Source organism: Equus asinus, chromosome 6 (genome assembly GCF_041296235.1).
Source record: "Equus asinus isolate D_3611 breed Donkey chromosome 6, EquAss-T2T_v2, whole genome shotgun sequence".
Lineage (NCBI taxonomy): Eukaryota > Metazoa > Chordata > Mammalia > Perissodactyla > Equidae > Equus > Equus asinus.
In genome coordinates this window covers 101,201,979-101,229,270 of record NC_091795.1, presented here as the reverse complement: position 1 = coordinate 101,229,270, position 27,292 = coordinate 101,201,979, and the positions used below count along the sequence as shown (strand labels likewise).

General features: G+C 48.5%; 1 protein-coding gene across 25 annotated transcripts in view; it reads right to left on the bottom strand.

The window, feature by feature from the left end:
* The window catches only part of MYT1L (myelin transcription factor 1 like), a 451,359-nt gene that overhangs the window by 37,872 nt on the left and 386,195 nt on the right, over window positions 1-27,292 (bottom strand). For all 25 annotated transcript variants that reach the window (XM_070512674.1, XM_070512676.1, XM_070512678.1 and 22 more), the window contains one exon: window positions 8,012-8,074. In XM_070512674.1, coding sequence (XP_070368775.1) covers window positions 8,012-8,074 — 63 coding nt within the window. The remainder of the gene's footprint in view (window positions 1-8,011; window positions 8,075-27,292) is intronic.

The window sequence follows — 27,292 nt, the reverse complement described above, 5'->3', positions numbered from 1 at the left end:
AGCAGTGGAGCTGATGGGTGCTGGCCCCCAGTCCCCCCAGGCCCTCCCTCTCCACTGTCACGTGTTCCACCTCCCCTCGGTGTGGCCTGTCTTCTACTTCTGCAGGAAAACAGAAAAGTTGGGCCTCAGTTCGCTCCCTGCTGCTGCCTCCATTTCTCTCCTCCCTTCCTTGACAAAAATCTGGAAAGCAGGGTCTGAGCTTTTCCTCCTGACCTCTCAGCTGCTACCCCACAGCCGTCTGGCTCCTGATCTCTCTTCCAGGAAAACTGTTCTCGCCAGTGTCCCCATGACACTGAAGCTGGAGGATGCTCGTAGCCTGGTGTAGCGTGCTCGTCTGCAGCTCCCGAGACGCCTCCTTCCAGAGCCCGTGTTCTGTCTCGGCTACGGTGATTCCTGGGTCTGGAGACTCCTTACTTCCACCTGCTCTGCCTGAGCTGACCCTCCTACCATTTACCCAGGTCCTTCCTCTCCTCTGTGTACAAGGCTCCCCATGGCAGGGCCTCCCACCAGTGTCTGTCCGTGACCTGCTCCCCATGCCAGTCACACCCGCCCTCCGCAGCTTCTGCCCATGCCGGGTGTGTGCCCCGCCAGCCCATGGCCGCTGACGTCCATGCTTTGTCTGCTGGCCCCTTCCGAGGGCTTGACCTCAGCTCAGGTGGCCCCTCCTTCCAGAGGCCTTCTCTGACTCCCAGCCCTTCCTGACGGCCAATTCTGCGAGTTCTCCAGCGCGCTCCGCTAGTGTCGTCATGCTGTGTTGGTGATTGTCCCCTCACTGACCCATGTGGTCCTCTAGTTGTTGGTCCTGTGAGTGTGTGCGCCTGTGCTCATCCACCGTTGTCTCCCTGGTTCCCAGTCGGGGGCCTCGACAGAGCAGGAGAATATTCCACAGCTAAAAATTCACTGAAGGGATCAATCAGGGAGCGAATGCAAGAGGGATGGTGGGGGATTACAGTGTTCTGCCCCAGGGCCCTGTCTCCCCTTCCTCTCCCCGGACTGAGAACTTCGTTGTTGAGGGGAGACGCCGACTCAGGACTCCGTCCAGCGAGCCTGGCCGCCTCTGCTCTGCTCCCCGTCTTCTCCCCGTGAACTTGGGAGTGAGGGGCAGCTCTGGGTCCTCAAGAGACCTGGGCTGGGGTGGAAATAAATCAGAACAAACCAAAACAGAAGAAATAACAGCGAACCTGGGTCTAGACCTGACTGACAGTAACCGGCCTGGAGGCCTCGATCTTGACTCGGGCTGGTCTAGAATCCTGGAACGCCTCCTGGGGCTAGGAATCCCACAGTCACTTTTCCAGGGTTCTGGGAAGCAGGCGTGTGGGTTAGAAGAGGCACTGTCGTCTCCGTGTGTGGGCGTGGGGTGCTGGCCCCGGCCTGTGAGAGGCCTGGGCTCATCTGGGCGGTGGGGCTGCTCTTGACGGTTTTCCTCACCTTCTGGGTCCTCGCCTGGTCCTTCCACCTGCCTGGCTGCTGTTGCCAGTATTCAGCGCCATCCCAGCCCACACCCTGCAGTAGCCGGCCTCTCCTGTCAGCACTGATGTCCCACAGTGCAGGGCCGAGGGGTCTGTTCTCACGGGCAGCATTTGAATGCTTGGGCCGCTGGCTTCATCCCACTTGCTTCTTGCTGATCTCCATGCTTGATGGAAACAAGAGAGCTTTCCCCACCAACAGCTGAGCACAAGGGACCCCAGGAAAAATGGAACTAAGCATTGATTGCCATCTTAAAACTCTTGTTTTCTGCTTTAAACCTGGGCAGGAAAACCCGCTGCCTGCTGCCGAGGCCAGCACGGAGCTTCTCTACAGAGCTGCCATCTGGCGGCATTTCCCACGTGGCCCTGGGTGAGAGAAGCTGACGAGACGTGGCATCAACAGGCACAATGAAATGCCACTTCTGCCCCTAGTCAGCCATGGGGAGCCTCAGCCTCCTCCTCCGTGTTCTGGGGAGAAGATGCCCACGGCGCCGGCTTTGGGTACAAACCGAGCCCAGGCGGGTCTCCAAGGTCCCCACAGGAATGGTGCTTAGCACTTAGATCCTATCCTTCTACCTCCGTCCGTATTTGTGATTCTTCCTTAGGGTCCAGATCTGAACCCAACAAGGTCACTCGGCCCGTGTTCTCCTTCTGGTTTGAGCGACATAGTAGTTCACGCTGCAGGACCACAGACTGTCCAGCGACATGTGCCCAGAGTGGCGGGAGTGATTCCTCCCTAGGGTGCCGGCTCAGGGCTCCCGGTGGGAGCGAGTCTCTCAGTGTTTGGACGCATCTCTCATTCTAAAATGTGTGATTGTCTGTCCACTCCACGGAGCTTCCAATGAGCCAAATAGCAGCGGACACTCCACACCCTCACTCCTCCTCCAGCCCTGCCTCCTCCATCGACGTGCACGTACCATAAGACTCTCAAAGGTAATGCATTTAACCAGAAATTGATCCCCTCTGTCTGGGGGCTTCTTGACCTCAGACAGGGACATGGCCCTTCACCCATCTGTCCCCCGGGGAGATCCAGCACTCCCTCGGCCCTTCCGTCCTCACATTCAGCCCGTCCTTCTCTCCCACTTCTTGGCCCACCAGCCTGTCCTCATGCGGGCTGCGCGTAGCTTCCCTGTCGCTGCTTCCGCCCCGCCGCTCCCAGTCTTCTCGCGGACGCTGCCCTCACAGTGCGCTTTTGGAGGCCTCTTGTCTCTCAGCAGCGCCTTCTCTGTGCCGAAAGTCAGCCCTGCCACTCTGTCACTGGAGTGACTTCCTGGATTCTAGAGAATTAAATGTCTCTCAATTCCCCATATGAATATAAAAGGACTCCTAAAACCGAGTTTCATCAGTAGCCACTCCCATTACTTACCCCCGAAACTCCAACCAAACTGACTATTCACACTTTGTCAAATGTACATTGATTTTTGTTGTTGTTGCTGCTGCTACAACACTTTTTCTAATGCTCTTCCTCCTTCCTCATGACCCAGCGACTCTTACCCAGCCGTCCACACGCAGCTCAGAGGTCACCGCCTCTCTCTGGCTTTCTCTGGCCCACCCTCCCTGGTCAGAATTAAGACCTGCCTTCTTTTTCATGTTCATGCTTTAATAACTATATCTGATCTCTATCTGTCCCTGTCTTTATCTGTATCTTTAGCCTCTAGCACATTTTGTGTGGTCAATAAATATTTACTGAATTTACTAGGTTTCTAGAATTCCAGGTTGACATTTGTGATTACGCTCTATATGATTAACAGTTTCCTGGGCAGAAACTGTACTTTCCGCGATTCGATATTGTTGATGCAGGAGCTCATCACAGACCTGTATCTTCACATGGAATTTTATAAATTTTGGAGCCATCGTCAACACTTTCGGTCTTGCCTTCTCTGGGTGGGGAAAGGCTCGGCTGGGGCATGTGGACAGCTCTCAGACAGGCGAGCGGTTACAGGAGGCCGAGATGTGGAGTGCTCAGCAGGGCTGTGGTGGAGGGAGGTGTGCCTTGTGGTCTCAAGACCAGAAATGGTGCTGGGATGGGCATTGCAGCTGAAGCCCAAGGTCGAAGGAGAAACTGCCACTGCCTCTCTGGCTGAAGAGATCTGCTGCGAGTGTGACAGCCGGTGTCTATGGGATAAGCCAGCGCCACGCCTCGATGGTCCTTGGAGCTCCCCGATGAGGAGTCACATGTCCTGACTTTGTGACTAGGACCCAAGAAGCTGGAAGGGGGACTTATTCACTCCTTGTTGGTGTCTGCGCTTCCTCAGGCCTGGTTTTCATTGCCTTCCTGAGTACCTGGTGACTTGTCCACTTCACAGCTGGAAGGCGTTTGGGCTCCTTGTGTTGACTTCTCAAAGCACTTTGGAACCGAGGAGCAGAGAGTGATATGGTCAGACCACTTGCCTGTCGTGCTGGAGGCTCACACATTTTGCCCATTCTTATAAAAGAGCAAAATGAAGGTGCCCCAGGAGAAACAGGACTTGAAGTGTGGCTGACATAGGATCTCTGTGCCCTGCTTCTTCATATGCAATTGGGTTAAAAATAATATTCTCACTGGATAGTGAGATTGTATATGCAAAATGTTCAGTAATGTTCTGAGTCCGTAGTAAAGTGATCGATAAATACTGTTCTTTGTTATTAGAGAACATTCTGGAACCCTAGGGGTACAGCTGCTCTGTAACACTGGGAGGGTTTCCAATGGGAGTCTGATTCATGTAGTATAATCATTTGTGGAAACCATAGACATTACTTCTATGCTAGAGCAACAACTCTGGGCCTGTGGGTCTCTTGCTGCCTGTAGGTGGGATGATGGAATCAGAGAAAACAATGGGCCTCCTAGGAATCCTGTGTGGTTGGAGGCTGAGAGGTCGCTGTACCAGCACATCTGAAAATTGCAGGAAAAAGCCATCCTGGAGAAGGGTCAGGAAAAGGTATAAAGATGCCTGGAAATGGGATCCTTGAGGGAAAGCTGAAGACCTGGATTTTTTTGTTGTTTGAAAGCAAGAAGACCAAGATACAGCCTGACAATGACTGTGAACTTTATGAACACCTTTATATGGGCTGGTAAGCAAGTTCTCTGTCTTCACTGGGGACAGAGGGGAGGGCAAAGTGTTTGATGATGAGTTTTTTTGATAGAACATCATAGACAGTCAAAAATCATTGATGAGATGAATCTAGGAAAGTTTCAGAGATGAGGTAGAGACTGAAAAACCTCACCACCGTTAGAACCAAAACAAAAGCCAGCACAAACTAGATCCTATCTAGGGCGGGTTGGGTGGCCTCACTTCCCCACAGGGAGCTGAAACTTCAAGGGCTGTGTGGGGCATGGCAGTCCACAAGGAGACAGGACATTGGAGGCAGACAACATGAACTTGACTTCCATCTTGCTACATAACCTCTCAGAGTCTCAGTTTCTTCTGGTGTGAAAAGAAATGAAACTGCCTTTGGCTCTGCAGATGGCAGATGAAAGCACACTTTCTTAAGTTCCCAAGACTGTGCTCAGGAGGACACTGGCACCGGGCTTCACATTCCTCTGTGGCAGATGCTCAAGGCGGGTCTACCACCCTCGACGTGTTGAGGGTCCTTGTTCTGACTTCTCTTCTCACTGTAGCCCACGGAGGGGCATGAAGACACCGCAAACTCATATAACTGACTTGAACTGTGGTAAAACTTAGGGAGACACCTGAAGAGCCACCCTCCGAGTAAAGTTTTCTCTAGAGTTTGCACAGGTAACATCAGCTCATGTTCCTGGGAAATGGACAACAGAAGATTAACTCTGACAAAAGTTTCTCTACGTGTGTTTATGGCCATCAGGAATCAAGAGACTGGGGAAGTTTGCTTCTTTCTTTCGTTAGTGGCCAATTTACACAAGAACCGCTAACCGAGTGTAAGACTTTTGCTTAACAAAGTGTTCAGCACCACTCACACTTTTATGCAATGGAGGTTATTACTAAGATAAATAATATTACAATGTCCTCTACTTTGAATATGCTAACCCCCTATAGGGCTATATGTTTTACTCAAATTTGCTGAAAACAGAATCAAATTCATTTTCCAACTCTATACGTTAACCCTGTATTACTTACTCCAGGCATAGATCCCAGCTTGAATCTAAGCTTAAATTATATTTCATTCACAGGTTTATGCTATATTAATATCCACCATTCTAAGATGCAAGTTAAGTAAATAAAAATGTTTAAACAAATTATGAATAAATTTACATGATGCCAAACCCTCCAGAAAAAACAGTAGAAAAACAGACATTTGGACATGAAATGACCGGTAAATATTCACTTTTAGTTGTGCAGACACGATTAAATGCTGGACGTTCTGGTCATGAAGGACTAAGACATTTCTTTTCCAAGATAAATTAAAAGGCGGAGTAGCATAGAATGTGCTTGGCTTTTTATACTTAACTGGAGTTTTAAATTTGACTTTGTTTTATTTGCTCTAGCGCAGTGGTCCTGCTCTGGCGATTCTTCCTGGAGGTGGTTACCCTTGTTCTACGTTCGGAGTACCCTGGCTGGCTCTCGACTGCCTGGTGAAAACAGATGAACATCACAAGTCTCCTCCTGACCCTGTGGTCTGGGGCAGTGGCCCCAAGAACGTTCAACGAAGTCTAGAGACATCTGTGGTTGCCTCTACTGGGTAGTGGTGCTCCTGGCATCCAGTAGGTGGAGGCAGGGATGCTGCTTAGCATCCTACCACACACAGAGCAGCTCCACAGCAAAGGATGAGCCGACCCTGAATGTCAGCTGTGCCCAGGGGACACCCCTGGTCTAGAGGATGAGACCTTTTCATCAAATGAGTATGAAGAATCCTTCCATAAACGGCATCATTCAGTTCTCCTTGTGGCGTTCGTAATTCTTGCTTTTCACAGACACGTATTGTTTAAACAGTGCTCCATGGGGCCGGCCCTGTGGCTGAGTGATTAACTTTGTGTGCTCCGCTTCGGCGGCCTGGGGTTTTGCAGGTTCAGATCCTGGGCACAGACCTAGCACTGCTTATCAAGCCACGTTGAGGTGGTGTCCCACATAGCAGAGTTAGAAAGACCTACGACTATTATATACAACTATGTACTGGGGGCCTTTGGGGAGAAGAAGATAAAAAAAAAAAAGATTGGTAACAGATGTTAGCTCAGGGCCAATCTCTAAAAAAAACACAATGGTGCTCCCAAATGGTTGAAGAGTGAACACAGAAGCACAGGTCTTGGAGTAGGATCTTAGTGAGCACACAACCCCCCATATGAGCTCTGTCCCCAGCTCAGACCCTACCAGCCAACCGTCAGTGTCCCCGGCTCTGACCCCGGGGGCTGGTCACTCTGGCAGCCACACGGTGTAGACCCACAGGATGCACTCTGCTGGATCTGTGCAAACCCCTTTCCTCCAGGGCCATTGGAGAGGCTGCTGGCACTGCCACTTGCTCTAACTGTCCCAGTTTTCTCTCTCTCTTTTTTTTGTGGGGGATGCATTGAAAGCAGGAGCGCTCCTCTACTCTCGGACTCTCGCTTTATAATAACTTAGCTTCTTTATTCCTGGGATGCAGCACTGCCTTCCATCGCTGGAGACTCTGCCTCCAGTGGGTCTTTGCTCAGACATGGTCTGGTCCTTGGCTTGGCACTGGCTTGTTGTTCTTAACTGAACGTGACAAGAAACTACTGCTCCTAACCACTGAGTCTGGATCCACCTTTGTGTAGACATGGTACCAAAAGTTTCTTTCAATTCACTTCTAACATAGGGAGGGCCTGGCATAAAATAGACGTTTGTAGAATATTTACTGAATGTCGACTAGTATAGAATTTTTGTTATCTTAGATGACTGAATCTCTACGCTGTATTTTAGACATTCCCTTCTCCATGGGAGTGACAGGGCCTCGAATTGTAAGGGTAAGCATTTCTTTCTTTTTTTTTTTTTAAATATTTTATTTTTCCTTTTTCTCCCCAAAGCCTCCCGGTACATAGTTGTATATTTTAGTTGTGGGTCCTTGTAGCTGTGGCATGTGGGACGCTGCCTCAACGTGGCCTGATGCGTAGTGCCATGTCCTCGCCCAAGATCCAAACCGGCGGAACCCTGGGCCGCCAAAGTGGAGCATGCGAACTTAACCACTCGGCCATGGGGCTGGCCCAAGGGTAGGCATTTCTGTGTGGTCAGCTCTGCTTAGAGTAACTGCACAGCTTTGTGGCTCAGATCTCAATATTTAAGAGATCAGCTCTCGGTGGTCTTGGACCGCTTGCCTCTCAGTGATGTTCTTGGGGGTCCCATCGTGTACCAGCGAGCGTTGTGTTTCCTGCACTCTTTCAATTTAGAAAGACGTGCTCCTAGATGAGTTTACCGATATTTCTTGCAGATGGAACCAGTTGCGTGACAGGGGAGATAGCAAAGAGGAGCCTGTGCTTCTGGAGCTTCGAAGTAAGGCCCCATGAGGACAGTGTGCTTGGTGGTCTGTGGGCCTCTAGACCCTTAATTTACCCATGGTGTCAAAGCCGGCCCTTTGCAGTGTTCTCGTGCATGATAGATGGTAAACAAGAAAGAATGGAGAGAAGAAGCACCTCTACTTACCTTCGATGAGAAGCGTAGTTGCCGGTAATGTGCCCAGAGCCGTCACAGCCAGGGGTTGGGCACCTGCAGTCAAAAATGCAAATTGGGCGATTTACTTGAAAGAAATAAAATTCCCTGAGCAATTAACTTTCTTATTTATCCAGAAAGCAAGCTGTCTGTAATGCTTAACCTCCCACGCGGATGAGGTGGCCTGGAGTGGGGAACTCCCTATCAGGGTACATGGACATGCCCCTTAATCACCACCTCCAGACACGGCCTTGACTACCTTCTCCCTTCCAAGCACAAGGACACTTTCCAGAAGGATCATGAATTTCAGGAACTGCCTAGGATTCAGCAGTCTCTGGAGCTTCCTTGGGCCCTAAGTGTCTCTATTACCCCTAAAGGTCTCTTGGGTCTTTCCCTTTTTGTTCCCTCTAGTCCCATCAAACCCAGGTATAGCAAGACTTGTGGTTACACCGTCCATAGAGGAAGCAAGATTTTCACATAAAAAGATCCACACAGTGGTCTGAGAGATGGGTCTTTGTCTAAACTCCAAACACCAGCACTACAATGGGCTCCCACTCAACTCACTCCTCATGGCCTGGCAACCGGTCAACCCCAGAGTCCGGTGCGGCAGCAACCTGCACCAGAACTGCCGGCAGTAGGTCAACAATCCTTCAGAGCATCACTGAGCTCTCAGGTGGCTTAAAAAATCCTTGTGACTTTCACTGACTTGAGCAGAGCACAGATCTCTCTTGACTGACCAGGTCGAGTCAGCCGAGATGCTTAGATGGGCCCCGGCACCCACGCTGCCCCTATACGCTGTCCAGGCAGCGCCATCCAGGTGCTTAACCACCACACTGCCATTGTTCCGATGGAGAGAACGTTTTCGGAAAGGGTTTTGTAATTGTTGCCCTCCACATAGCTTCTTAAATGTGCCATCTCAAGAACAATCAGGTTGTCCTACAGAGACAGCTTCCCTTAAATTACTTCAGCTGCATTCGTACCAGCAGGAATGTCAAAATGAAGGACAAAAATTAAGAAAAAATTCTTCTTTCTCTCCATTAAATTTGTAACTCTCAAACAACGACCAGGACCAAGTGATGCAGTATTGCCACCTGGGAGGAACGCTCAGGTGAGGCCCTGTGCCCGGCCCCCCTCAACGAGCACCTGAGTTCCTAGCAAGGACAAAACCCACAAATTTTAAATCTGTAATGAATGTACTCTGCTTCTAAGAGATTTCAACTTGCTTTCCCCTGGAAAGTCACCCTGGATGTCTGATGCTGAGACCAGGCCAGCTAATGACTTGCTTAGAGGTGGGCTCGCTCCAGGTCAGATGAGTCAGGGGGTGAAATGGAAAGACATGACACTGGGGAAAGTTCAAGTGTGTGAATGCCGTATTTGGATGCTTAGATGTGTAAACAATTTTTGGTATTTAGAAATTGTCTAATTCTCATTTAGTCCTGAGCAAGGGAACATAATTCTAGCTCTCAGGGTATAGAAAGTGGTATTTGCCATCTCATATTAAAGGTTAAAGTTTAATCTATAGCCTGTGCTTTGGGAAAATTAAGCAGTGAGTGAAAACGTAATAGAGAAAACTCTGGGGTGCATAAGGGGAATAAGGGTTTTTTAAAATACGAGTTTGAGGCAGAACAATGAGCTGTTTAAAACAATATCTATCATTTTCTATCTGTCTATCTATCTATCTATCTATCTATCTATCTATCTATCTATCTACCTACCTACTTACCTACTTATCTGTCTGTCTACCTATTTATCTATCTTAGAATGACAACCCCAAATCAGATTATTAACTTGATTTTTATTAAAGTAACAGCTGTATGTACACTTAAAGTTTGATCACAAGACTATTCTGTCGATTGCTAAGTAATTATTTTCTAAATAATGACTTAAATAGCTGATTTCCCAAACGAAACCTCCTGTGGAGAGACCCCTGCCCCAGAAAGCTCCCATAGTGAGGAAAACTTGAAAGCAGTACAAATCATTCTATCTAAGAAGCTAATCTTCATGCAAGTTTCTGTTTGAAGATGCATCAAGAAATAGAAATGTTTCCTACCAGCCAATAAGATGCACTTGGCCTTGCTTTTTGCTCAAAAAAAAAAAAAAAAAAAGATCCTTAAACTTTTTCTAATTTAAGCACAGTGCAAATTTATTTAAAATTTATTCGTTTCAACACAAGTAGAAATTTTTTCACATGTCTTTTTTTGGTGGGGCGGGAGGAGGTTGGCATATTCTGTTCAGATTTAAAATGAGGCATTATAACCAAAATAAAGCAAATGAAAATCAGATCTTACTGATGGTAAAAAAAAAAAAAAAAAAAAGAGAGAGAAAGATTTTAGGAGTATTTTTTTGTGCATTTAAGCTGTTTACAAATGTATCATATGATGAAAAAAGACGTGTTTAAAATGTCCTTTGTCACCATGAGAACAAACAAACAAACAAAATATTGATTTGGCTCATTTTTGGAGATTTCACTGTGTTGGGAAAGAAGAAAACATTCCCAGAAAGAGGGGTTTCTTTCTTAAAAGGTTTTGGTTTTATTTTCGTGGTTTCACATTAGGCAGATGGGGTCAAATCCCAGGTCTGCCACCTGCTGGCTGCCTGAATCTGGGGACACGGTTAAACCTGCCGAGATTCATCCCTCTCATCTGGGGCTAAGACGCCCTGCTCATCTGTGTGATGAGGATGAAAATTAGGTGAGACCCTCGAAGGGCTTGCTCTGCACTTGTCTCGGGGAAGTTCTTTCCCCTTCTGTCCTCCCTGCACTTGGCTGATGCTGAACGAAGTGCCCAGAACTGATGGCAGCCCGTATCCTCAGTTCTCCAGCTCCACTCGGGGGTGAACGCGTGCTCAGAGGCACCCGCGGCATTTCCTTGTTAGCTTGCCCTTGAAATCAGCAGCCTCTAGTTTTCAAGGGTGGTAATTCGGCTGGTTCATCTTTAGGTGGTGCTTCCGGACCACAGAAGGCAGCCCAGGGCAGTTTCTCAACTATTCTTTCTTCCAACAGCTCTAAGATTCATTTTTATGTGACTGATTAAGACTTTAAGACTTTTTTAAACTCTTGGATTTACATACAAATTTCCTAGCCTTAAGAAATCTCAACATTCAAAAATACAATTTTCTGAAGTCAGTGAATGAAAAGTGATTATTTATCTAACGAAAGGGGTCTTTGCTTCTCAGATGGAGCCAGCTCCAGGACCCTTGATAAGGGGGTGGGTAAAATTGATTTACAAAAATTCGATTGGGATCTACCCATCTAAGAGCACATCTTTTCCGTAAAGGGAGGCCCATGTGGGATAATCAAAGTCCCCCGTGGATAAAATCAGACAGTAGCATGTGCTGCACAGCTTGGGTTTTGAAATGGCAGAAGAGATTGACTGGGTTTCCATGGAAACTCCCTCTAAGGCAGGCACAGGTTCTCAGCACGGAAGTTCTCGGGCGGCCACAGGGAACAAGCCCCAGCTGAAAGGTGCTCCCTGCTTCCTGGCGGTTCTCATGGACAATAACACCAAGTCTATTTTAGGGAGGCAAAGTGGTGTTAAATAAAACCCTTGCTTTGGACGTTTTTTCTCTCTTCCACACCAAAGGTGCTATTAGTAAAAACACCCTGAGAAAGCAAAGGATGAATAAATCATCTTGGATCTACATTTGTCACCTCACGGATATGGTTGAGACAAAAATATTTGTGATTCCCTTCCTTATCTGCAATCTTGCATTTGCCTTGGGATTCAAGTAATATCAAGGGAAACTAATTTTAGGTAGGACATGTTATTATCTGGCTGGAAAAATGGGTCTTGTATAGACATTTAAGAATGGTGATGGAAAAATCATAATAAAATGTCTTAAGCAGTGTTTAAGTTTTGCAGAATCCAGACAAAATCTAAAAAAAGAAAATCAGGGCCACTCACCAACTTCTGAATTCCTGATTTCATGGAAATAGCCCTTCTCAAGTAGGAACAAGCGAGGTGTCTGTTGCTTTTGCAGATCTAAGATGGCAAAGAGGTGTCTGGGCGGGAACCTCCCAGAACACCTTCTGTGCCCCTGGCTTTCTCTTAACTATTTACCACCAAAATATTTACCGTGTGTGGACCCATGTAGGAATCGTCACTGACCACTCCTACATACAAGTCATCAGAAATGCACCCTACCATCAAAAAAGAGCTTAATACCCATGCACGGAACGAATAACTGTGAGCATCTTGTGACTTTGCGTTGGCACACATCACAAAAATGGGATGACGGGCAACTTGCTTCTCAAGTTTGACTCCAATTTGTCCTTCAGCAAAGCATATCGTGTGTTACCGTGTTTCTCCTGTTTACAAAACCACAATCCTGGAGCAAGGTAGCAGAAATGTCAATTCTTAAATCTACTGACTGGAGCTGTATTGTTGCTTAATTATTTATAAGAATATCTTTAAAGTGCTTCCTCCATATTCTGTCATCCCCTCTCTCTTGAAAATAAATATGAGAATTTGATAAATAGTTACATTAAGTAAGACATTTAAAATATGACATTTTTTTCATGATTGGAGCGTCCTCTAGTTAATGAATGGACACATTAAAGTTCCTTTGTCTACACATCAGGGGCTGAAACAGGTGAACCCAGGTGGCATCAGCTCTGTTAGCAGATGTCAGTGAACTCCTTGAGAGGGAGTCCAAGACAGATTCAACAAACACAGACATTTGCTCTTGGGGACCAAATGCACTGCTGATGCTCCCCTGCTGGATACAACGTGGGGAAACACACGAGCCAGTCTGGGTCGGCGTCTGTCTCTCACCATCCGTCTGCACCGGAGGTGGAGCGGCGGTCTAGCCGCCGAGCACACAGGCCCGGGAGCCATCTCCTCAGTGCCTCACTTGTTCTGAACGGGGCACCCCCGTGGGGCGACTCTGTGCTGGGGCTATGCTGGCCCGCTCCCCAAGGTCAACGTATAGAAAAAATGTTTTGAAGAGACTCGTGACCTCTCATCCTGATAGGGTCAATTATTTATTTTTAAAAATCATATAAACAAAGGTTGGAAGCACTGCTGATGTGTTTGAACTATATGTGGAATTCTCCCTGTGGCTGACCTGACCTAGTTGATTTTCAAACATGCCTCATTTTGAGCATAGTAGCTAAAATGTACAGAAAAATACTCACTGAGCATTTGGAATAATAATACAAATGTCAGACTGACACTCGGAGCTCTGTGAAGAATTCTTGGAGACCTCCTTTTTTGTTCCTTTCCTTCATGGCAACTCTATCAAGGGAACTTAATAAGTAAAACACAAAATAGGAAAAAGTGTAATTTTTTTTCTTAATGTCTTCAATTGTAAAAGAAATCATGAAAATGTAAAATTAGGCCTTGTCTATAGCAGCAAAATGAATTTTTAAATTGGAATGATTCAGGCCACAGATCTAAAAACCTTCGCCCCACTTATATAAAAAGTTTAATTCAAAAATTTTGTCTTTGCCTAAAGAAATATGGTTCTAAAGATACATTTCTTTGTTTTGATTTTTTTTGTCATATACATGGGAAACAATAAAGAAATGTAGCGGAGTGCAAAATAAAGATTTTTTTAATGGAAAAATGGTATATCCTGATTCTTAGGTTACAAGTCTGCAATTTTCTCCCCAAACAGAAAGAAACCAGGTCACTTAAAAGCATTCTGCATCACTTCTGCCCAGTTTCTTAAACATATTACCTGAAACTCAAGGAAAGACAAAATCTTATAAATCGTTTTTTAATTTGTAAGACATTCAATAATCTTCTCTTTTTTTGAAATTCAATAAATTCACTATTGAGTATATGTATCCTGAGCTTCTCCCACTCTGACGCGACCTCGGAGGGTCCGCCCTTGGGTGTGGCACTTTCCAAGCTCCCTTTTAGTGTCCTCTCACCTATGGGGCCTCCCCTAGGCCCTCTGCTCAACCTCCCCCCTCCTCTGGCCTCCCCTGAGAAACACAGACGGCCCAGGACTTCTGCACACACGCTGGAGGCCCTGGGAATAAAGCCCTGTGAGGCCACTGCGGGTTTTGTGCGGTGGGGGCTGGAAGACGGGGCAGGGGTCGTGGCCGCCTCGTTATCCCACCTATACTGCACCGTGGCGTGCCGAGGGGGCTGGCTGGGGACCTCCCCCATCCCGAACCCCTGAGCTCCCACCGCTCCTGGGAGAGTTTCTCCCACTTTCCCTCATCCCTTGAGAGTCGGGTGAGGGGCTTTGACACGTGGCGCTTAGATATTCCAGTACTAGGAAACCTGCACATTCCAAAATGCAACGTCGACTGGTTAACAATGGTAGAATTTAGTGGAAGACTTGCTTTCTCATGTATGTAACGTATAAATAAAAACCCTTTTTTCTTTAGTTCCAAGCATTTTTCTTTTTAAATTACGCTTAAAAACATTAAATGAAAAAGAATTTTAAAGGGAACCTTGATGTGACTTTTAAACAAATTTCATTTTGATGATTCCGATAACGTTTTGAAATAGGTTGGGCCTCAGGTCGCTAAGAAGTGGGTGTCATAGTGTGGGTGGGGCTCAAAGTTCTGGTCTCTGGAGCCCTGGGCTGGTGGAATGCCCAAGGACCACGTGGTGTGGAGGAGCAGGTGGAGACGGGCAGCGACCCAGTGGGGAGCTTCATCAGGCCCGCGATGCCCAGTGATTGTACTGCACAGAGCACATGGCCTGTAGAGTCCACTGGGATGGTGCACCCGGCATCGACCGCCGATGAACAGGGCGCTTACCTGCAGGTTCAATTTTTGATTTAGGGGCTGGCCTGCCGTCAACCTTGGGTCACCTCTCACTCTAACATGTGCCTGTGAACCACCCTGTCCCTCCCTGCCCCAGGCCCCCAGCATGGCATTGGTGGTGTATGCTGCCCTGGCTTTGGCTGTCAATGCTGGATGATAGGGCCCCGGGGTATTGGCCCCAAACAGAGCTGAGGCTGGGTCTGGCCTTGCTCCTGGGTCCGTTTTCCACGGGACACTCAAATTGCAAGTTTGGCTGTTTGGGGAGCACCCAGGGGAGGGAGGCTGCCACAGCAGCTCTACTGTTCATGCTGCATGCAATTTTCAATTTTCTTTCAATCATGCAGCCTATAAAATCTTAACGTATAAGTCATCTCTGTAGATCATGCTGCCTCATTGCCCGGAAGTGGGAGCCTAATGAGACCCCCTCATCGCCACACTGAACTGCTGCCTGCTGAATGGTGTCCCAGGTACATCCAGGAATAGGCTCCTGTCCAGTGCGGCCGAACGTACCTAGCACATCCTGACGTCCCATTCATTTAACGGGATGTGTCCATGGGAAACTGCTGCCAGAGCACATGCACGTCCAGCAGCAGTGGAGCGGCTAGACAAGAGGCTGGGGCAGCCGGAGTCAGAATTGGAATTGGACTCGAAGGACCCATGCAAAAAAAAAAATACAAAAGTTGACTGGTGCAGCTGACTCAAGGCAACAGAAACCCCCATTCTAACCTCCTGTCCTTACGAGGGTGACGCGTTACGCTCGGGGGCCTGTCCGCATTCACCGCGACCCTCATGATGCAGGTGGGGCTTCAGCTTTGGCATGCAGAGTGTTCATGGGGCTGGGATGCTGGGGACGGGGACCAGAAAAGAAGTACTCACCTTTAGCTGATTAACCTGAGCTCTTAGGCAGTTACCACCATTTGTGTGTACTGAAAACAGGTTTTTAAAGCTCATATGCATGTTGTTGCGGGGAATGTCTTTCTGGCTACGGGAACAGGACTGAGATGTGCAGGAGTGAGCACCTCTACTTTACTAGCAATGTTTTTGCAGATGTTCCTCGCCTCTATGAATGAGAAAGCACTTGCGACCGTATCCAATTGGTCTTCAGCGGTAAGTAGCACACACGGAATGATGAGTCGGCCATTGCTGAAGTTTACTGATTAGGTGGGGTGGGGAGGGGGTTCTTTGCAGAGGTGCTGGCTGGACAACACCAATTTTGTCAACACCAGGAACCAATTGGATTGTGCTTGAGACAGACAGAGACGACCTACCACGACCACGATAGCTGTTCCCGCAGCGACCACTACTCACAGGCATGCATGCACAGCCCACGCCCAAGCTCCGAAGGGCAGACAGGGAAAAGCAAGCTGCTGTGAAGTCAACACAGCTCCTACATTGCTTTTTCAAGTCTGAGGACACCGAGGCTCAGAGCCGCCTGTTGGGTCAGACACAGGCTTTTGTGGGGCTACATGGCTGGTGACTTTGAGGCTGTAAAAACCACAATGACTCAGGGACATCAGTTCCATTTCTCTGTCCATAGATGGTTTCAAACCACTTACAAGTTAAATGAAGCAGGACGTTTATATGCTTTAAAGGCAGTCCAGTTTCCTAAAGCGTGCAGACTGTGGTGAGCACAAGGAGAAGCCCATCCTGCAGGACAGAAGAAAGGGAAGATCCTAGGGCCACGGAGGGGAGGGCGGCCACAGCTTTTCTCCTTTTTGGCTAAATTTTGTTCCTACTTTGGATGTCCTTTTTATTTTGGTTCCTCCTGTCTATTTTCTCTGTTTGTCATGTTTGTGGATCTTTTATTTTTTGAAGCATCTATCTTGTCTCATGGAGAAAGCATTTTTTATTCTAAACAGGAGAAATTAGAAACCTGCTACTTGCATAATCCTGGGATTCTGTGTATTTCCCATGCCTTGTATCTCCTCTCTTCCTGTCCCCTGAGCCTGCCTCTTGCCCTCTCCTCTTGTTTCTAACTATCTAGTTTTAAAATATTTTTTCAGTTTATTTTCTCCTCTTTTAGCCTCACATTTACAAAAGATGGAGTTCTAGCATGTTCTCCCTTCCCACGGAATTCCTCCTATGGAATCTGCCTTTTCCCGTTTCACATCTTGCTTATTTGTCAAATTTACAAATGATTCCACAGACTCTTAGTTTTGTAAAAGATTTTAGAAATAGATTAATCAAAAATCCTTATTTTACAGGCAAGGAGACATCCAAATAGGTGAAGTATATTGTTTAAGGTCACACAGGAGTGACAAGTTGTGGTTAGAAAAAATTCTCTTCTGGTGCCTTTTTTCTCTACTAGACTCTTTTTAAATGTCCCCTTATTATCAATAATTCCTACCTTACAGACCTGTCATATGGTCTATCCCTCGTATCAGGCAGATTCACTTGTTTTTAAAGACACAAAAGTTCATTTGTTCCCTCATTTGCAATTTTTATTTCTTGATAAGGACTTCTCAATGTCTTATAAAATGAGGAGAGTGAAAGAAATAGTGGGAAAGTGAAATAAAATTTCAGAAAGCAAAATAAAATTTCTTTAGACTTCTGTATCAAGGACACAGCCATCAGTGGTTTCTAATAATCACTGTTAGTCATAATTTCCCTCCAGTTATGAGGGGGGCCGACAAGAGAGCAGAGGGGGGCGTCAGAGCACTGACAACCAGCACAGTTTGGGTGTGCTGACCCCACGCACAGGCTCTGGGATCAGCAAAGTATGTTCCACTGATAAAAAGACTAGAATCAGCTAGAGTGTTCCAGGGGAAAGCCAGGAAGGAGAGAGTTGAGCACGGTGGGCGGGAGGGGAAGAAGATGAAAGGAGGGGAGAGGAGAAGTGCAGCGTAGGAGGGGCTGCTGCAGGCGCCTTACAGAGACCCCGTAGTTCTCACAGACCCCACAGGATGCTCACATGATTGGCCGATCTGAGGGTGGGAGTCCGGAGGCTGGGTGGACGCAACCTCACCTCTGTGCGTGACAGCATGTCCAGATGTGTCCTGTGGTGGAGACTCTGTAATGACCCTGCCTGCCCTTGGGCCACATCTCTCTCCAACCTCTTGGAGAGGAAGACAGTGACCTTGCCTCCGATGGCTCACAGCTCTACCCAAAGCCTGAACTGAAGATCAGTAACTTCGGAGAACTAAGTTTGGGATGCGCGGTTGGCCATCTTGGTTTGGGGTGAGAACACCACCGTGGCGGCTTCCACTTTTTCCTGTGGCCATTGAGATGAGCAAAGGATGCTGCTCAGTCGCCACTGGGCACCTGCAGGAGAAGTGCAGGTTCTCCCCACCTGGACTTTGTTTAAAGAGCAAGTTAGCAGAAACGGACTAAATGGAAAAAGGAAGAGATGCTTCAAAAAAGAAGATGAAAAGCAAACTGATAAACCAAATGGATGCAAAAGGCAGAAGTAAGGTATGACTGCCCCAAGGTCCTGAGACTCATCCGGACAGGTTTCTCTCAGGTGGCCAGGTAGTGGAAGTCCAGCAGCAGGACAAATGGCTGCTTCCCGAATGTCCTATCTGTGCCTGGCTTCCGGAGGGATAGAAACTGTGTATCCAGTTATACGCCAACGGGGACCAAGGCCAAAAGGACTGGAACCACGTCATTCGAGAGAGAATAAATCAAGCATTTGAGGTTTTAGCTTGGAGGAAAGAAGACTCCAGGAGACAGTGCGGCCCTGAACTACGTGGAAGCCTTCCACGAGGAGGAGGGTCGTCTGGCTCTGAATGTCCATAAGGGCTGGGGACCTACTTTCAGTGAGAGCTGTCTCATTGTAGCACCGACCCAGGAAAGCACAGGTGTTCCTGGGAGTGCTGAGCGCGCTGACACTGGGGGCAATCAAGAACAAGTTAGGTGACCGCTCAGAAGCATGGGAATGAGCCCAACCAATGGTGGGCTGGGCCAGCTCCTGCCAGGGACCAGTCGAAGGCCCTCCCAGGGCTGGACTCCTGGGGTTTGTCCACAGCCTGGGATGGCCCAGAGGGACAGCAAGCACCCACCCCTCTGGGAAACCGGGACACGGCTTCACGGCACTGCAGGGGCTCCCCCCTCTCCAGGAGATTGGACAACGACGGAGGGTCCTCTCTCCAAAGTGTGGGGAGAACAACTCCCAGCAGGAGAAGCAGGTCTTGGCCTCCTGGGGCCCCTGCCTCAGGGTCAACCCGCTCTCACCTGACCCTTCCCACAAGCACCTCAATCCCTGCAGCCACTGTCACAGCCACGGTCGCAACCACAGGAGCCTGCGCTCTCCACACGCCCTCTGCCGTCTTGCTTTCCCCTCCTGCACACTCCAGCGTCCCCGAACTTCCCGTGTGTCCCGTTTGCCCAGCTGCGTTGTCTCTCTCCACCTGTCCATAAGCTCTCCTCCTGCATTAGGAGGAGCCTCCCGAGAACTGACCCTTTCTCTTTCTGCCTTTCTGCAGAGGCACAGCCTGACCTCCGGCTTAGCACAGGGAGCACCATGCAGCCTTCTGTGTGTGTGCGTGCACGTGTGTGTGGGGGCTGCTTGTGTGCGTGTGTGCACGTTTGTGCATGTGCGTGCGTGTGTGTATCTATCTCTTATTCATCGAGACGAGGCTCCTGGAGGACAGGCCCAAGCAACGATGGAGCCAGTGCTGCACCACTCCTCAGGCTGGGCCCAGGTCTTGTGGCCCAGACGGACGCAGGGGCTGGGTAGTTTCTTCCTGTCGCCTGGACCCGGGCAGCTGGTTCACTGAGTGCTTGTTGAGCTTTTCAGTTTTATGACTAGCAAACCGGGGGCCGAGAGTCTCAGAGCTGGTGTAGAGGCCTTAGTGCATGGGCATGTGGCCTTGAGTGTGGCCTGTCCTCAGTGTCCTTCCTCTTTCTTGGCTGGATTTCGGTAGCCAGGGTTGCTGTTTAGCTGTGTCCCAGAGAGTGAGCTTTTCTTGCATTTAAGCCGGAGCTTTATTTCCAGCCTCAGGTTACGAGTGGCATTTTCCTATCACTGCCCTGTGGCCCCAGGGCGCTGCCCTCAACAGCCACTCTCACGGGGGAGGCAGGGCTGAGGACATGTTCTGTGCAGGTGTCGGCATGCTGACCAGCTAGGCTGCTGCATGCCATCTAGATTGTGAGTGTCTTTGTGTAGGGACCTGCTCTGCTTTGAGAAGCTGTGGACCAAGGTGGACCCTGCCCTCTGGGAGCCACCCTTGCCACCCCACCAGCAGGTCCGAGGAGGCCAAGGAGCAGAGCGGGCAGTGAAGGGGCATAGGTACCCATGAGCTGGGCCTGGCCTTGAACTAGAGCCCTGCCATCCAATCAGCGAGGCTTGGGACACCTTCCTCAGCCGATCTCAGCCTTGAAATCGGTAAAACAGGGCAGATAGTGCCCACCAGCACCAGGGATTCTTGTTGGGAGTAAAGCACTAGAGTAAAGCAATTCTAGCTCCCTTTTTTTAAAGATGGCCTAGGTTGCAGGGAGTGTGCCTTTCCTGAGGGCGTTGACCTTCTCGTCCCCTTTACGTGGAGGACCGTGATTACGCAGAGCCCAGTTAAATTTCACTGGGGCCGAGCACGCCCGAGAGCTCTGCGGAAGAGCAGCTCTCCCTCAATGCTTTCTGTCCAAGGTACTTGGGGGTCGAGACAGTCACAGAGTGAGAACCAATGATCCCCGCAGGCCTCTAAGGCAGCAGTCAACGCTCCAGCTGCTCACCTGCTCTTCACTACAGCCCGTGCGCCAGATGCTGCTACCATCATCCCATCTCATGGGGGAAACAGGCACAGAGATGCTCAGTAATGTGCCCAACGTAGGGACTGGCAAAGCTGTGCTTGAATCCTGGCGGTCACTCTAGAGTCAATGGGTTTAACTGGCGGCATACCCTAGTGCGTCTGGTAGGATGTGCTTATGGGCACATTGCACTGGATGCAGCCCGAAGAGCAAGAAAGGAAATATCCGCAGGAAGGAGCAGGGGGATGAGCAACCAGAGGGGCAGATAGGGGTCCCCAGATTGGGGAGAAGGGCTGAGGGGGACAGGTGGAAGGAATTGGAGCAAAGTGAAATGTGAAGAACAATGGGGAGGTCTTTGTTTATTTTTATATAAGAAGGATCACTTAAAACGAGGAGGGAGGAGGCAGAGGCGGGACAATGGGACACTGCAAAGAGGTAAGGAATGAGAAGGCACCGCAGATGCATGCGGCAGATGACAAGGCCATCCCAGGAGTGGGAGAGGCAGAGTAAAAGCAGCAGAAGGCAGGCGCCCCCATCCCCACGGACACGTCACGGGAGGGAGAGAAAGGGAGGTGCAGGAGGAGGTCTGTCTCCTCCAGACCTGGGGCAGACTGATACACAGAGAGCTGGCATTGATGAGAAGAGAAACTCTGCAGCACCCGCTGGAGAGGCCCCACACAGCCCCTCAGCGTAGGCGCTCTCCGGAGCCCCTCTGCCTCGCTCACAATGATCTCAGAGCCTGAAGTGTATTTTCCCTTGTTCCTCCCATACCTGGAGGCTTGGTGTGAACGTGTCAGGTTTTCCTGAATTACCAAGTCGAGACAAGCATCCTTGTACTCAAAGCTGTTGTAATTTCCCCGGGGAGAAGGCAGCACTGCCCAAAGCAAGATTGGTAGGAAGTTGAAGTCAGTGAATGACAGATGCTGAAAGAATGACTCTGACAACCAGGGAGGGGTGGGGGGACCCTGGGATGAATCACTGGCTGTCCTGGAGGGCAGGTCTTAGGGTGCACGCTCAGGTCTGCAAAGCCTGCCTTCTCCCCGACGCCCCGTGGGGTCCGAGGCAGCAGCAGTTCGGTGACTGGATGTAGGTCTGCTCGTTAGTGACATGCATAGATTCAGGTCATTGTTGATACACTGCTTTCATTGCATTAGCGTCTCCACTAATATGTGGACAGAAACCTGTTCCAAACAGAAACGTGCTATAGAGGTTGCTGATTGTGGAAAACATAAACATCAACAATATCTATCTTTATTTAATGGAAAGCAACCTTCAATCTGATTTTTAAGACAATCGTTTTAAAATGTGACTGTTCCAGAGTGTATTTTAATGGAGACTTCACTTGCCTAACACCAAAAATGTGTTTCTTAGGAAAAGAATCCCGTTTAGAAATGACTTTGACATGTAAACTATAAGAGAAGAATAAGAAGGATTTTCTGGAAAAGAGAAGGAAGGAGATAGAGAAAGGAGGGAAAGAAGAAATCTTCATAATTGGGAAATCCCTCAGAGGGTGAGGCTGACTACGTTTAATTTTCACGTCTCATTAGCAATTGCGTGGGAAGGCCTCTAGGGGGCCCCTCCTTCGGCCCAGAAGGCAGGGCTGGCGTTGCCAACCCTGCAGGGCGCCTCTTTGGAGGTTCACGTGGGGCAGAGAGGACCTTCTGCGCCCCCTGCAGCGCTGCATCCCCCTGCAGCACCACAGGGACGGCCCTGCCACTAGGAGGGGGTGGGGGAGGCGGGAGCGGGTTGCTAAGGCAACCTCCTCCCTCAGTCATCCCCACAGTGCAGCTGGTTCTATAATGTGCAGAAAAATTGTAAAAGCTGCTTCTGCACGATGGGGAGCTGAGTGGGAGCGCTGCCCTGAGAGGGGGATGGGGCCGGGCACCTGGGGAGGACAGGCAAGGGCTCTCAGCAGGTGTGTGGCTTGGCTCAACCCGTCTCTCACGCGGGAAGACAGTGCACAGCCAGAACCCGAACCCTAGGGTACACGGACCTTCAGGGCTTCCCTGAACCAGGAGAGCCGAGAGGCCACCCTGCAGCCAGGATCCATGGGGGCCCACCCTGGAAAGTCGGAGTCACACCGATTCAAAGCTCAGTCAGCATTTCCGTGTCCCCAAACAGATCAGAATTGTGTGCTGCTACAATGCTTTTTCTAAGTGCTAGCAAAGACAAAGCATGAACCCCGGTAGTTTTGTGTGTGGACTGCCCTGCCCACGTCATCCTGAAGACAGGGTGCAGGGGAGATGGCGCACGTTGGAAAGGGCACCGTGCTGGGCGTCATGACACCTGGCACTCTATGTCCATCCCTCATCAGCTGGCTGTGTTACTTTAGGACATTCTCCATGCTAGGGTGTGTGTGTGTGTGTGTGTGTGCGTGTGTGTGTTGTGTAACAGAAACATGACTATAAGCTTCACATTCACAGGCTCTCACTGATGAGGGAAAAGTGTCTGCTCTGCAGATGCGAGGAGAAGGATGCGGCCGTGGGCACGGAGCACTGTCCCCCCTCTCTGTCTCTGGTCTGTGGCACAGTGGTCACCTGCAATTCACCAGGCACAGCATCAGGCATTTGATGGCTCCTCTACGTTAGTCTTCCCTTAAAACTTAGAAGATGGCTATTATTTTCCCAGTTTTAGAGATAAAAAGATTGAGTTTCAAAAAAAGCCAAGTTACTAGTCCAGGCTGACTAGTCCAAGCTGCCCAGCTAGTAAGTAGCCAAACTAAGGTGTGGGCTAATTTGTGTGACTCCAGAGCCTGTGTCTGCCTCATCATGCTACAAGGATTCTCACTTCTTATTTCAGGAAAAGAGCTGTAGACCTAATAAGCTCTTTAAATTTAGGGCACATGAGGGCCAGCCCCAATGACCTAGCGGTTAAGTTTGGCACATTCCTCTTCAGCAGCCCCGGTTCAGTTCCTGGGCACAGAACTGCAACTCTCGTCTGTCAGTGGCCATGCTGGGCAGCGGCTCACATACAAAAAGAGGAAGATTGGCAGCAGATGTTAGCTCAGGGCAAATCTTCCTCAGCAAAAAAAAAAAAAAGTACATTAAACATAAATAAACTTTATCCTTTGCTTGTAAAATTGGCTCTTTGAAGGGCTGATGAGCCCTTGATTCACATTTTTTTCAGGGTAAGAAGCCAAACATGGACCACATTATTATTTTCCACTTGTTGTATGACACAGTTCTTACAGTGGCTCATGGAAATATTGAATTCCAATAATAAGAATTTCTTCACTGAGGTCGTTCACTGAAATTATTTTCTGGTCCAGAGCAGACTGGCTACTTGGCCAGAAAGTTTCTGTGAACCCTGGGAAGTCACCCGCTCTTGTTATCCTTGCTCACAGGAGGGACAGACCAGGCCCTCTGGTGGGCTTGCCTTGGGGGGACGGGTCTTTCTCTGGCGTGCTCTTTCCTCCACTCCTCTGTTCTTCGTGAGTGATGGACGGGTCATGACAGCTCTGCCTCTCGCTAAGGCCCCCAGAGAGTAACAGCTGCACTGCGTCTCAGGGAGGCCCCTGGACCACACCAGAAGCACGGCTGCCCTGCTCGGGGTGGGGGTGGAGGCTCACCCACGCAGAAGCTGATGGGAGGATCCCAAACTCGCCTCCATAAGTGGGTGTCTCTTCAGCTGTCTTAGGACCGAAGCCCACTTTGGAGAAGAAAGTGAAAGCCATTTCTGTCTCCTGGGCTGGGCACTGCACTGCCTCCACGCTGGACAAGACCCGGCCCGGCCAAGCCCATGGTGAGCGCTGACTCGTTCTGCTCTAGGTGGAATCCTGACAGGGGCATTTTATGTGGCTTTGTGTGATTTATGTGTTTTTGTGTATGCAATTTATCAGAGCCTGCTACACACTGGAAATGCTAATAGATATCATTTTCTCCTCTAGCTATGAAAGATTGGGTTGAAGTCTTGTCTTTGTGAAAAGCAGCTTTGAACTTTTGATTGGGGTGCAATACTCATTTTTAGAAGTCACAGCACTCTCAGCTCTCAGGGATCATCTTGGGATCGTTTCCTGTATGTGGAGACCCATCCCTCAAGCCCGTCACCTGGTTTTCAGGTTGTCGTTCTCCACGGGCCTCAGTGCTTTATTCATCCCGCCCTCGGCTATAGCTACTTGCTGGTGAAAGGGACACAGTCACTGTGTGGAATGAATAAGAGTCTTCACAAACGGCGAAGAAAAGGGGCAGGAAATGGATATTAGATAGAAGTAACAGATGAGGAGTTCTGAGTACAGGACGGTCTGCTGGTTAACACCACAGCCCTTCTTGGTTCTGGAATCTCTTAACATGTTTCTCAAAGTGAGTAATTAAACCTCACCAAAAAGTCATTGTTTTGATGAGCTAAAAATCAAACGACTTGAATGTCTAAACCGAGTCTTCCTCTGTTCTTAGGCAACTTCCTTAAACGGAAAGGCCAACCACTTACAGTGATTCGGAAATTGAGATGTGCTGGGATCGTGCGTCTGCACGAGAGCTGAGGAGGGACACTGGCCAGCCGGAAGGGAGATTTGCTTCCAGACCCAGTTTGACAGCTAAGTTGCTTTGTGATTCTGGGAAAGTCACGCGGCATCTCTGCCCCTTCGTCTCCTGGTCTGAGGAAGGAGGGTCGTGAGCGTCCCTCCTCTGCTGAGCTCCAGTCACAGCACACGACCTCTGCTCCACCATCATCAGCCTCAGCAGAGCATGAGACACAGCATGTTCTTGTGTGACCCCCATGCAAGTCACGTGAGGTGGGGGGCAGACATTGTCACTTTTTCTAGATAAGAAAACTGCAATTCAGAAGTTTAAATGACTTGCTAAAGGCCATTTAGCTAGAAAGGGTAAAGGATCTGAACTGAGGTTCTCTGACCTCAAACCCTGTGTCCCCTTCCTTCACCATACTCGGCCCAGCCACAGCACTGGGTCCTGTGCTCTGAAGACAGCTGCCTGTCTTGGTTAAGTCCACCTTCAACATCTCAGGGCCTGGCGCAAAGTAAATCCTTAAATTAGGGCTTCTTGAGGCAATTGGTTGTGTGGGTGACATGCCAGCAGAGTGTCTTGAAAGAACTGAAGGACCAGCGAGTATAAGATGCTACTATTATGTATAAGAGGGTTCTAGATTAAACCAAGATTGTCAATGCTGACAGTAGGAAGTTAGCATCAAAGCCTCCTTCAATGAAACTGACCTGAAGGTCATGCCCGAGACACCACATCAAAAAGAATCAAACTGGGTTTTGCATGAGATACGGTATTTTTAGAAACAATACAGCACCACAGGCTACACACTGTGTCTGGGAGCCAGTCAAGGTGCTGCTGGTGTAGCCTCCCGCGGGTGTAAACAGCAGGGAACCGGGAAGTTGGAATCTAATCTCTCGTATAACAGACTGCCTACGAAGTCAGGGGTCTGCTCTGGCTTGGAGCTACAAAAGGGGGAAAGAAGGAAGAGAGGATTTTTCAACATCTCCAGCACTGTTCTGACCCACAACAGTGTACTGGGAATAAAAAGGGCCTCTATTTCTATTATGTTCTCATCTTAAAACACGTCATCCAAAAAAGGCAAGAGAGCTGAAGCAAAAATTCAAGGTAGTTTGAAAAATAAAGAAATGACAGAGAATCAGACGATCAAAATATGCCAGTTGGGAAGATGTTTCAGAATTCAGAAAGTGGGGAGAGGAGACTGCAAGCAGTAAATGGGGATTAGATGTGACATGAATTTGATGGGCTGATAGACATTTTTATTTGATAATTTTAAACCTGATTTGCAAGTCTGATATAAGTATTTTAAAATTGTACCATATTAGACAAGAGAGAGAAAAAGACATATTAGGAAAATGGAATCCTTTTATCTTTGAAATATTTTGATCTTGGTTGTTGGAGTTTCAGATACAAGAAGTTTTATTTCATTCACTCATTGTTGGAATTGGGTCAGACTTTGGGTGTTGATTATCTTTGTCTTTCTTTTCTGACCTCCTGCCCCCAAGCTAATCAATCTCGCATCTGCTGACCCCTTTGGCCCAGCCCGCCAGGCTGTCATGGGCTGCTTATTGTCTCTTTGTCTTGTCTCAGACCTGGTTCTTTCATTAACAAATGCTTATATCGCTTATTCTGGGTGCCAGGTGCTATTCTGAGCACTTTACAGACGTGAACTCGTTTAATCTTTATAATGAACTACCAAGTGGGTACCAGTATCACCTCATTTTGTAGATGGGAATTGAAGAGGTTGAGCCTGCTCAAATCACCCAGCCGCGTGTGGCTGGGCCAGAGGCTTGAGCCTGGAAGGCTTCCTGGAGGTCTGCACTGCTCTCCGCTCCTGAGTCTTGCCTCGACCTTTAGAAGCTTGGACTCTAGAAATCGCCTGGTACCACCAAGAGGTTGGAAGAGATCAACTCTTGATGCTCACCTACTGTCTTTCTTACATCACATTTTTAAAAACCCAAAGATTTTTTTAAATGCTTCTAGGTCTTTGAGGAGTCTTTATTAATGCAATTAAAATATTCTGACTAGATTTTTAAAAGAATTTCTCAAAGAAAACAAACAGTAGATTCCAAATACTTGCAATGAAACAATGAACGAAAATTTAAATTATTTCTACTTGGCCTAAAAACTTGCTCCATTTGATATCCCTGGGAAATTAAAAGCCAGAGACAGGCATTTTCAATGGCAAAAAATTCTTGTCATAACATCAAAGGAGAAAAAAGAAAAAAAAAAAGCAGACATACATTAGAGAGAACCCAAAGCTTCCAAAATATATATAGGAAGAACGGGATCAAGTCACTGCAGGATTATTCTGACAGTAAGGTGCCATTGAGCCCAAACAGACCTCCCTTTTGAAAGGCCAGAATTAATCAAAATGACTGAAAGTTACGGTTCAATTAAATTCACTAAGGATAT